The sequence below is a fragment of the Lates calcarifer genome, linkage group LG10, assembly GCF_001640805.2.
Source record: "Lates calcarifer isolate ASB-BC8 linkage group LG10, TLL_Latcal_v3, whole genome shotgun sequence".
In the NCBI taxonomy this organism is placed as follows: domain Eukaryota; kingdom Metazoa; phylum Chordata; class Actinopteri; family Centropomidae; genus Lates; species Lates calcarifer.
The window spans coordinates 23,616,133-23,629,005 of NC_066842.1; the positions used below are offsets into that span (position 1 = coordinate 23,616,133).

Sequence of the window (12,873 nt, forward strand, 5' to 3'; positions counted from 1 at the left end):
ATTTTTCTATATTGCTGTGGATAAACATGTGTTGTCTTATTTAATTTCTTTAATTACTATTAGTATGGCTAAAATATTTTGCATTTAATTAGACCAAGCCTGTGAATATTGTCATTCATCCAGGTCATAGTTATCTCAAGGAAATTTCAATCGAACGCAACTGCTCTTAGTTATTGTCTAGGAAGACGTTTCACCTCTCATCCATGAGGCTTCATCAGTTCCTTGTGTATTTCAAACCCAGCAACACACTCAGACAGAGACTGGTACATCCTAAGGACAGAACACCACACACCCACAAAAGCAATCTGGTGTATGCAGTCCAATGCAACGAGGAATGAGAGGACCTCTACATTGGCAAAACAAAACAACCACTGCACAAACGCATGGCCCAACACAGGAGAGCTAACTCCTCAGGTCTGGACTCTGCTGTCCATTTACATCTAAAAGAGAAAGCCCACTCCTTTGAGGACAACAAGGTCCACATCCTGGACAGAGAGGACATATGGTTTGAAAGAGGAGTAAAAGAAGCCATCTATGTAAAAGCAGAGAAACCATCTCACCTCAACAGAGGAGGAGGTCTGAGACACCACCTGTCTCCAATATACAATGCCGCCCTTTCATCCCTTCCAAGGATACTCAACGATTTGACCTCTAAGAAAAACAACAAATGGCCACATGTGACTCCAACAACTGTCGTTATAACACAATGGGGCACTAACAAAGTCGAAACCAATTTTTTCCACCAATGATTGTCACTCTAATGACTGTCGTTGGCACATGGAGCACAAAGGATCCATGACATCATCGGTCTTATGAAAGCCCTCACAGAGGTTAAATACCTGGGTCTCCACACCAGCTAGTTGGACCAGTCCCAGCCTGGTCAGATGCGAGCATGAACTGATGAAGCCTCTTGGATGAGAGGTGAAACGTCTTCCTAGACAATAACTAAGTCCAGTTGCGTTCAATTGAAATTTCCTTGAAATATAATTAGACCATTCTTGGTGTGTCTACTGGAACCAAACAAACATGCTTGTTAAGCAAACTATTGACCCAGACCTGCTGTTGTGAATGTAAACAAATCAACTGACACTATAATTTAAACTACCACCTCAACAGACAGTTCATCTGCTATCACTGCTTACACAGATGACACTTTAACTGTTCACATGAAATTTCAGTTCAACTGCTTTCAGGGCTTATTGACTCATTTTTCAGCTGCTTTCATCCCTTAACAGTTCATCTGATTTCAGCTCTTACTCTGGTTCAAATGTTTATAAATGATATGATTTAATTGCCTAGAGAGACTTAATACCAAAATTCTCACATTTTCACATCTACAATTATACTTCAGCTAATTTCATATGTTTTTTTTTCTCTTCAGAATATTTCAGTGGTTCAGTTACAACTGACTTTTCCACTGCTTTAAGTTTTTCAGCTTTAACTGCAACTCCATACAACATGCCACATACAAACTAAACAAAGATGTTGTTGACATTTTACCTGTCTGCTGTTTGTGCCTCCAGTTCTTCAGAAACAGTTGCCTATTTTAGTTGATTTTATTTTCTAGATGCATAAACCTCCCTGCAGTGGAAACCTAGGTATACACAAAACTTTCCTCCACAGTTGAAATATGAAAAAATATTTGGCTGGAACAGATTTTCACCGTCCCCTTCTCAGCTGACCTCCTCTCTTCTACATGTAGCTTTAGCCTTGTGGTAATGTATTCATCAACTGCTTTAAAAAGCATACTAACTGGAATAGTTTCCTTATGACAGTAATTAAGTTTATGTTTGTCCCTCCTCTCAATTAACAGTTCCACCCCTGATGTTAGTCTGAAGCCTCGTGTGTCAGAGGCCTCAGACCTCCAGGCCCAGCAACACAATGGCACCCCCTACCTGCCGCTGTCTAGGACGCCCTTCCCTGCAGTTACTGTCGACCAGTCCATCACCACCTACTCAGGTAAGACAAAATATAAGGGCACTGAGACAGAGACAGGGCTATGGAAAGTAAAGGTCATTAATTGACTGAATCAATCTTTACATCTCACAGGAAACCCAATAACAGCAGTCTATGCTATATCAGCCAACCGCCCAGGCTACTCAGACTACTTTGTCATGTCGCCACCGATCCTCGTACCGTAGCCCATCCTGGATGTCCTACCCACCAGAGCCAGAAGACCTGCCAAGGCAGTGGAACGACACGCCGGTGGGACATATTATAACTCCTCTGTGATGTGGTTTAATACTGTACATGATGAGCTTTGAACAGCTTTGAAGCAGTTCTTCTTTTCTCCCAGCAGAACTCACGTCATCTTGAAACCATCTGTTGAAGTCGTCTGCATGTGACACTGAGCAGAAACAGCTGAAAGCGTGGTGGGTCAGCTCATTTCAGCTGTGCTAAAAATATTATGATGTCATATTTTTAAGTGATGAAGGAATTTTGTTTAACTTGTCTTCTTTTTACAAATGTCTTTTCACAAGGTGAGATGTTATTTATTTTTATACCCAAAGACAGTGGGTGCTCGGTACTTGTAGAGAAAACGTCTGACAAATTTAAAATATTTTGGTGATTTTTGAAAAATGTAAGATTCAAATGTAAAGGAATTAAATGTCTCATCATTCTGAATGCAACGACTAATTAATCACCATATTTGCCTAAATGTAATTTTGGTTTTAGGCAGGGTTACTGGCAGGAAATTCACATAAACTCCAGACAAGTGAAACTGACACTTCACTTAGAGCTACCATGCTGTAAAGATGTCATCTGACTTTATTGTCCTGTCACTGATCCTGTCTGGAAAGTTACTGTGGATTCTGTTCTTGGGTCAAATGAAAAACAGGCTGTATAGATCACAGCATTTTGTATGTGCAAAAAACTTCAACTAATAACTCTGCAAACAGCATGTGACCCAAATGTCCTTGTGTTGCAGTTGTAATATAATTTTCATCATGTAAAACTGCACTCCAGGATGTAAACCTCAAATTTTTAAACAAACATATTTTAATAACACCACAGCACAGTTCTTAAAAAATGCTTTTGTAAGATCAAGGGTAATAGGTCTTAAAAGGTAAAAACATCTAACATATGAACACATTCTTTAAATCAGCCTGTTTACCCTATAACTCTTCTACTTTTTCTAGTTGAATAGCCTTTAACAAGTTATTTCATCCAGACAGCAAAAACATTATCTGGTTTGGAGTCAGGTTGGCACACCAGCCTGCAGGTGCTGGTGGCAGGATTAAATGATGGAGGAGGGCAATGCTGTACCCAATACACTCTGAAGTCAGTTAAGTATAATATTTTGAAACCTGTGCAGGGTAGATGTGGCAATAAAAGTACTGGACTGTAGTGACATGCCTTGAATTAGATCGTACAGAAATCAAGAAGAATATTAGAGACTACTGATGATAGCACAACCCTAGTCTCTAAAAATGATTCTAGGAGAAGTACTGTTTCTGCTAACCTTCTCTCATCAGTGGGGCATAACAACAGCTCATCTATGCAAAATAGGTGGGATCAAAAGCTTGGTGACATGGTGACTACCAGGGGCATAAAGCTCTACTGGGCCACAGGTTACAGGCCCCAGGCCCACCATCACCACCACCACCACCACCACCACCACATTTAATACAATAATATTATGCCTGTCTCATAACTGTCTGCAAACCACTGGTCTTCTGTGGAACAGTGGAAGTTAAGTAAAAATGGATGGTGCAACACACTGAATTTAATAGCTTCTTTTATTTTAGAGTCCGCTTAAAGGTTAGCACTGTCAAGAATACTTGCTGCTGGTCAAGAACACAAATTCACATGTCAAACAGATCTTTACCCCGAATGGATACCCAAATAATCACAGACTGTAGCTGGAAACTGAACCTAAATGTGTAATGTAATGGCAGCTATGTCTTACGCAGTCCCTGTCTTTTCCTGCAGGTGTCTTTCTGGATGGGAAGAGGAGACTCTGGAGCTTTATCACCCCTCCCACACATGAGCCTGGCCTTCCTCCTGTTTGATTCATTCATCACCAGTGGACCCCCTCTTGCTCCACATTATTTCCAGCTGTCCCTCTCTGCACTGGCCCAGCCTCCATTGATCCCCTCTCAGCCCATTTCATCTGCAGCTCAAAATGCATTTTCCATCCCCCAGAACTCCTCTGCCCCTGTAAGCCCTTTCACCTGGTCAAAGCTCCACTTCAATCTCCTTGCCAATACAAAACCTCAGCCATAATTCTCTCTCTCTCTCTCTCTCTCTCTCTCTGCCTCTCTCTGTCTCTCTGTCTCTCTCTGTCTCTCTCTGTATTTTTTCTGCTCCCTGAGCCCCCGGCCTCATTGGCCCTTACTGGCCCCTGTGGGCCCCTAGTCACTATCTTTATGTAGACTGCCTCTTCTGTTGTACCACCACTGTACAGCCAGAGGTTCACACTGCTGAACTGAGCTGAGCTAAGATAAATTGTGTGACACTGTACTGTGCTTCCCTGCTTAACTACACGTGTGCAGTGTTGATGAACAGGGTGAGCACAGTACAGTGTAACATGCAGTGTGACAAGTTCTCTGCCCCAGCAATCATTGTACAGTAACTGCCATCTGCCCAGCACACAATGGCACACAGCACTGCGTTACCAGTACAGTAGTGCCCCAGCCATGGCCAGTAGACTACTCCTCTGACCTGGACTGGACTGGACCGAACCATCCTGGACATGCTCTCAAGGTCCACCTTAAAGCCAGGAATGCTGGACTGACTTAAAACTGTGCTTTTTTGATGAATCCAAATTCCTATATAAACCTTCTACAGCTGATTAATATGTGTATTTTAAACTTAAGTGAAAAAACATAAGGAAAAAGAAAAAAAAATCTTGTCTTGGGCTGTCTCAATTTCAGTTTTTGGATATTTGTGTGCTTTTGTCTTTATTTTTGTGCATTGATTATTATCAATGGATTACTGTATAAAAAAGATGTAGTGAGTGTTTCTCTTTCACTCACCTTATATCAAGGCAAAAAAATACATTCTTTGAAGCAGAGAAAATGGCAGCTTAGTTGTCTGTGGTTATGATGGCATTTCTGTACTTTTAAAAAGAATTACTTCATTTACCTTTTTCCTTCATCAGATTCAGCAATGAAAACAAGAATTAATCACTATGTTCTGTCGATCATCTGATTATGAAGTTTTTGTCTGCTAACCATTAGACAGACCTGAGTCAAATATACACATTGAAATCCTACTCACATGCAATTCTGTGATTTGTAGCTTTGCAGTTGCTGCAGAGGTTGTTTGACTTTTCACAAAAGGCAGATATGAACACCTTGGATAAAAACATTTGCAATATGATGAGTTGGATTGGAAGTGATTTCAATTCTGGTTTGACTCAGGTCTATTACAATTACGTGAACACACCAGTATTCTTAGAAAAACAGTTATTTTACTTGAAAGGTGTCTACTGTATTCTACTATATAAGGAACTTTGACCTTTGGTTATTTTGGTTTTGATGAAGAGGGATGAATATTTGGTCACTGGAATATGGTGTAGTACTGTTGAAGAGATTTGCTGGACTCGGATGAGCAGTATATGTAATGATTAAATGTATTATTGTATATAGCAGATGATTTAACAAAGAGATTTATGCAAGTAGTGTGGGAGGGAAACTTTGCTTCACGTTGTTCTGATGCCATTTTCCTTCCTTTTAGTTTCACAGCATTTATGATGAATGACTGTTTTTGAAACTCAGCTTTCTGAAGGATGCACACATTTCAGTATCATCTGGATCATCTTGTTTCAAAATATTACTAACACAAAACTTTAAATATTACGGATAGCATATTACAAAAGAAACAGATGGAGAGTTCAGAATGACATGCAGCCAGGAGGCACTTGTCATGCAGATCTAACCCTGCATTTACAGTATTCTTTGTTTAAACAAACCTAATATAGCCATAACAGTTAAAACAAGGTAGTTACAATTTTAGTACAAAGAATGTCACAGTCTAAATTATATTTACCCTCATTTTTTCTGAGGACAACTGGAAATCTATGAGCACACTGTATGTTAAGCTCCTCATGATTTAGATGGTACCAAAGGAGATTATAGCCATATATTAACTTCACCAAGTGGACATAAAACCACTAGATGTATAGTGTTATCTAGTCAAAAGAGACAAATGATACCAAATGAGAGTATATTAGATAAAAATGATAAGGTGGGGAATAGTTACATAGTGTAGATAGAAATGTAAAGATACTGAGTATGAAATGAGTACCTTTATAAAGAGCTCAAAACATGTCAGAAAAGAGCAGAATCAATGCAAAAATGCGGTTCTATAGCATTAAATATTCTGTTTATAGAAATGAAACATTTTAGACATCCTTTCAACTAAGCACATAATTACAAAGCTGTTCAATACCTTTTTCGGATTCCTGGGATGTATGCACAGTATTATTTTAGGGAATATAAAGTTTTAATGACTCGAGGAGGAATGTACATTATACAGTAACACACAAATTACATATAGTGAAGTTTTAAAGCAAGCGATTTTTTTATATTTTTCAGAGTCAAAACTCTTAAATTTGACAATTTTAGGATAAATAAATAAATATGCCAGCTTTGAAACAATAGATATAAAGGGAAAAAATGTATAGAAAATATATTTCGACAATGAAAGAAATACTGGAAATGTGAAAAAGAACATTTTCGGACTGTTTTGATGGCAGGTCAACATTTTATGAGTTGGTTTGGGGTTGCTCTGCAGGGACTTGCAGTATTTCTGAAATCCTGGTTAAGGCCCTGTCTCTGTATTTATGGTTTTAAATGCAATCTTAAAGGGAATGTTAATTTAAAAAATATGCCTAGATGCATTAAAATACAAATACAACATTTAATATTAACAATCTGTCAAATAAAGCCTGTAGAATGTAATGCAGGCAAGAAGTTGTCCTCTTTCAGTTAGAGAATTTGTTAAGATTCCTCCCTTTTCCAAAGCAAGGTCTGCATATGATAGATGAATATTAGATGTGGAAAGTGAGGGAAAAGAAAGCAAAGGTATGATATCACAGTACTGGACCATTATGAGTGCACATAGTACTATTGGTGTTCATCATAACCATTACTGAAACCTGCAGCAACCATCATATTTTAAACCATATTTCATGCATACACCCATGTTTGGTTCAAGAGAATACACTTCCATTCATTTTTAGCATTGTATTTGACTCTGTGAGGAAAAGAGGGGTGGGTAGGTTTTGGTTTTTAAGCAGTAAACTGAGGGAAACTTGATGCTATGCTATACGTTGATGTGCAATGTTTGTGCTTTACACGGGTAGTGGCGAGATGCTTTTATTGACGATGGACTCTGGGATGGACTGACTGTCAGTATTTTTTTTTCTGCTGTTTGAGCCATGTCATGACGCTGTGGCGTCATGGTGGCACTGATGATGTCACACTATTGTCACTAAGATGTTGATGAGGTTACAGTGACAACAACCATGAATGCTGTTGGATGTAGTTATACAGAAAAAATATGGTGAATTTAAACAATAAAGACAATAAATTTGTGAAAACAAACATGTTGATATATGATACTATTACTACTGGTATATCACATTATACAGTATATATCCACTAGGGCAGGGGTGTCAAAGTAAATTTCATCCCAGGCCACATCAGCATTGTGGTTGACTTCAAAGGGCCATTTGTAACTGTAAGACTATATAAATGTATCTACTTTCTCACATTACTAACATAACTGCCTCTGCCATCAGTTATTATTAGTTTTACTTCATTAATAACTAGCTTTGAAAGGTAAGTTGTCAGGGGTGTGTGGCCATTGCTTTTATGCATTTCTCTTTCACCAGTCCAACCAAGCTAGTTCTCTCACCACACATGGCGCCATGCATCTTTAATAGGGGTAATTTCATTTTACTTACAGATTTGTCCCTTTCCCTTGTCAACCCATGGATGGTGGCTACATCCAAGAGCTCCTCACTCACAGACAAGTCTGCCCCCAGGCCTCTTAAAATTGTCTAGATGCGCTGTATCAGTATTGTCATTGCTTTCTAATGAAAAAGCCAGACTGCATACCTCTTCAGTTAGATTTTCTGCTAGCTCTCGGACTCTGTCTGCCTCTGGTCAGGGCACACCTGCTCACATACCATCAGCATACACTGCTTTAAAAATGCGCCTTCTGAAAAACAGTTTGAAGCTAGGAGGATTTCTTCAGCCACAATAAAGCTGGCTTTCACTGCTGCTTCATTTTTTGCTATATCTTTTGCAAACATATTCTGCTGAGAATGCAGACTGTTTTTTTAATTCTTGGAACTTGTGTTGCTTTTCTTAATGGCTAAGGTTAGCATACTTAGCACCGTGCTTGGTGTCTAAATGCACTTCTTGGGTACTGCTGCTGCCTCGTAGCAAGGAAGACATACCAGCTTGTCTGTTTTCTCTTGGATATTTTGGGACTATTTCCTTTTTATGTCAACCCCATCACTGACTAAAAAGCCACTGTAGGGAATGGCTGATATTGAGACACTGCCATCCAGTGGCTAAATGCTTTCAGTGCACAGCTAACAAAACTGAGATGTATACACTGTACTTCTGCAAAGCAGCATAGGATTGTATTTTATGCTGCCCTGCTTTCGCGGGCAACATAAAATGAAGTGGTGGGCTGGATTTTGCCCGTGGGCCTTGAGTTTCACATGTCTGTTGTAAACTGTCTTAAAATCACCAGGCTGTGTGCCCCCCCCCCCGATACTGGTAGTCTTATTACTATTACTATTATTACTATTATAACTGTCATTATTATCCTTATAGCTGTCATTACTATTATTAATATTACTATGTCTATTACTATGTCTACATGAAATCTGTTTAACTGTTAAACCGGTGTTATTAGCAATTGAAAAACAAGTATAACACACAAATATCTCTTTGTAATAGCCCACATATAAAAATGCATTTAAAAAATAAAATATTTCCGTTAGTGTGATCATCATCATCCTGAGACACTGATTTGTAAAAAAAAAAATACACTACTCGTCTTGTTATGACATAAAATGACAGTTTTGAATTTTACTTTTGTAAAGATGTCAATTACAACGATGTTGGAACAACATCAGTGTCTTCTCAGGAGACAGCCAGACCAAGCAACATTCACACCCATTATAATTGTTGGTGGTGTTGATTTTAATAATTGATTAGCTATAGTTTCCCATCCTTATCTGGCAATGTGTGCGCACGCATGCAATCTAAAAAAATCCCCACTACACCACTGGCTATATTCTCTTATCCTTATCCTCTCTCTGTAAATATCAGAATATAAAACATACAGTCTAGACCTGCTCTATATGTATGGTGCCTCAAGATAAATAAAATAAATAAATAAAAATTGACCTAACTTGGACTCAAAGTGAATTGATTAGATTTCGGTAGGTAAAAGTCAATGTTCAAGATCAACCTCTTATATATGAGGGTGGACTGAAAAGTTCATAGGCTGACCATGATGCAATGGTTGAATTTGACCGAATGTTGTTTATTTTTCAACATATTCTCCCCTACACTCCACACATTTCTTCCATCAGTGTATACCTGTGGTATAGAAGCTCTCATCCTGATGCTCAAAAAAATCCTCAACAGCAGATACGACCTCATCATCGGTCCGATAGTGTTTCCCAGCCAAGTGTTTTTTCATGTTGGGGAACAGAAAAAAGTCAGATGGTGCCAAATCAGGAGAATATGGAGGATGATCAACCAGTGCAAAGCCACAGTCACGCAAAGCAGCCATTGCCACCACAGACTTGTGTGCAGAAGCATTGTCCTGGTGAAACAAGACCCCCTTTGTCAGTTTTCCAGGCCGTTTTGACTTGATTGCCTTTCGCAGCTGCCTCAGCAAGTTGGCATAATATTCTCCATTGATTTCTGAAGGTAGTCAATGAACACAGTGCCCTTTGCATCCCAGAAGATGGAGGCCATCACCTTCCCTGCGAATGACACCACCTTGGCCTTCTTTGGAGGGGGAGAAGACAGGTGTTTCCACGGCATGGACTGCCGTTTGGTTTCTGGCTCGAAGTGGTGGACCCAACATTGATCTTGGGTGAGGAAACGTTCCAGAAAACCAGCCAGATCTGCTTCAAAAAGTGGCAAGTTCGCCTGTGACATGACCAGCCTGGTGTGCTTTTGATCAGGCGCCAAAAGCCGTGGCACCCACAGAGCAAAAACCTTTGACATGCCAAGTTTGTTGTGCAGAATGTTCACAGGAGATGCCTGCAGCATTAGCTATCTGATTAACAGTTAAACATCATCCATCACCATGTGGTGAACATGGTCAAGATTTTCTTGGGTGCTGGCTGTAGCAGGACGTCCAGACCTTAGGTCATCTTCGAGGCTCTCCCTACCCCTCTTTAATTCAGCCACTTCTGCACAAAAAAAGCTGGAGCATTATCCCCTAATGTAGCGACTATGTCAGCATGAACGTCCTTGGGGGCTAAACCCTTTTTTTTGTAGATATTTCCACCACACCACAGTGCCAAATTTTATCCATATTCACGAAATGTCTCTAGTATTGCTTTTCAAAGTCCTGAATTACTTCTTCATTGTGGGTTTATCAGGAAGGAAACAATGCAGTTCATTACACATAGTCATTTGATCCAATATTAAGATGAAAAAAATTATTTGTGCAGTTTCAACATTTACATTTGAGTTTTTTTGTAGTGTGGGTCAAAAGGCTCATTTGAATAGTGTGAAATGAAACTTGGAAAAGGGCTTGGAAAGCATTGATGGGTCTGTGAAAACACTGAATGGACTGTCTTTGTGCTTGCTCAGGTGCCTTGTGTTTCTGATATTCTTCATCCTCTCTTGGCTTTGGTTGGCTTCTCTGTGCTGCCCCAGTGCTAATACCCAGTGCTCTCATGCAGAAGGTAGATGTTATACTCAGCTAAAATCTGCCAGATTTTGTCCAAAAGCATCTTTTGTTCTATACTTTCCCCAGCAGCTGTGTGTGTGTGTGTGTGTGTGGTGTGTGGGGGGGGGGGTCTGTGTACATATGTGAATGTTACATGATGCTGTCTCAGCTTTCCGTGCCTTTTGCCCCTGCAGTAGGGCCAGTGAAATGAGCACTATTTACATCACACTATCTGTGTGTGGTTGTACATGTGCATGTATGTGTGTCTGTATGTGCTTAATTTCTATAGCCAGTAATTAATAGATAGATAATCTCTCTAAGTCAAAAAAAATGGGAATTAAAGAGCAGGCTACTCAGCTAAAGATCAGAGTGTGATTTCAGGGCTTGCACCACTCCGTGGAATCAGAACCTCTCTCTCTCTCTCTCTCTCTCTCACACACACACACACACACACACACACACAGACTCACATGTACTATTCAGTTCAATGAGTATATTAGCACACACAACAGCAATAACCCCCAAATGGTTGTTCAGTGTTGTCTGAGTCAAGCCTGTGTCAAATCCAGCTTTCATTTTCCTGTGCAGGCCATTTTCTGTGCAGGGAGAGAGACCAATAGAGAGAAAGAGAGGGGTGAAGAGGAGAGAGAAAGAGCAAGAGAGATAGAGGGGACTGTTTAGCCAGCATTAATTATGTTTGGACAGGCTCTCTGGGGAGCAATTATGAAAGTGTTATCTGTTAATAAGAAAAAGAAGACACTGTAATTGCAGTTCTATAAACAGGAGAGGAGAGGAGAGGAGAAGAGAGAGGGGTGGTAAGAGGGAAGAAAAAGAATGCAAGAAAAGAAGAGTGCAGATTTGAATAAAATATCATCATTTATACCAATCTGCCACAACATTAAAACCACTTGGATAATATTGTGTAGATCCCCCTTGTGCTGCTAAAACAGCTCTGGGGCATGGACACAGGACCTCTGAGGGTGTCCTGTGGTGTCTCCAACATTTAGTTCTAGTGCATCCCACAGATGCAGGTTATGATCTGGGGGTTCCTAGGCCAGCTCAACACCTTGGGCTCTTTGTCATGTTCCTTGAGCCAATTCTGAGCAATTTTTGTGTTGTGCTGGGATGCATTGTCCTTCTTGGGGAGGCTGCCACCGTCAGTGAGCATGCTTGCCATGGGGGTGTATGCTTGGTCTTCAACAATGTTAAGTGGTGGTACATGTCAAAGTAACATCTAGATGGATGCCCAAGGTTTCCCAGCAACACACCGCATTGTAAAGAGATGATTATAATACTATTCACTTCAACTGTAATTGGTTTTAATGTTGTGGCTGATTGGTGAACACCCTCTCCTTTTGTTTCCTGTTGTTGAACAGTCCTTCTCAAAAGAATACACTCTAATGAACCCCAGTTCATATGAACCTAAGGAATGAACACTCTCGAAATCTTCATTCTACACAACAAACCTTGTCTCTTATCTAGGAAGTAACAAGAATAGAACTATGTAGATTGGACTCTCTCAGAACGATACAGTAATGGGCGATTACTGTATCGTGCTGACGTACTGCGGTAAGCGTATTCCGTCCCCCATTACCCTATAGAGACTGTGTCTGCCCCCGACCATTTAAATTAACTAAATCAAAGGTCAACAAAAGAGGAGTTAGTCACAATAATCTAATAAAAATCAGCACATCCACCTCAAATGTACAACAAAATAAAGTAATTAAATGCGGATTACTCAATATCAGATCTCTCTCATCCAAAGCTGTACTAGTAAATGATTTGATATCAGATCACCATCTTGATCTATTCTGTCTGACTGAAACCTGGCTGTGTCAGGATGAGTATGTTAGCCTGAATGAATCAACCCCCCCCAGTCATATTAATACTCACATTCCCCGAGACACTGGCCGTGGAGGTGGAGTCGCAGCCATTTTCAACTCCACTTTATTAATTAACCCTAAACCTAAACTCAATTATAATTCATTT

The 12,873-nt window shown here is 39.9% G+C and overlaps 1 protein-coding gene across 1 annotated transcript in view; it reads left to right on the forward strand.

Moving 5' to 3' along the window:
* kiaa1549la (KIAA1549-like a) overlaps positions 1 to 7,553 on the forward strand; it is a 97,210-nt gene extending 89,657 nt beyond the window's left edge. The window contains 5 exon segments of the mRNA XM_018704088.2: positions 1,814 to 1,959; positions 2,050 to 2,126; positions 2,128 to 2,205; positions 2,300 to 2,372; positions 3,934 to 7,553. Of these exon segments, the coding sequence (XP_018559604.1) occupies positions 1,814 to 1,959; positions 2,050 to 2,126; positions 2,128 to 2,205; positions 2,300 to 2,329 (331 nt within the window). The 3' untranslated portion in view covers positions 2,330 to 2,372; positions 3,934 to 7,553.
* The last annotated feature ends 5,320 nt before the right edge of the window (positions 7,554 to 12,873 follow it).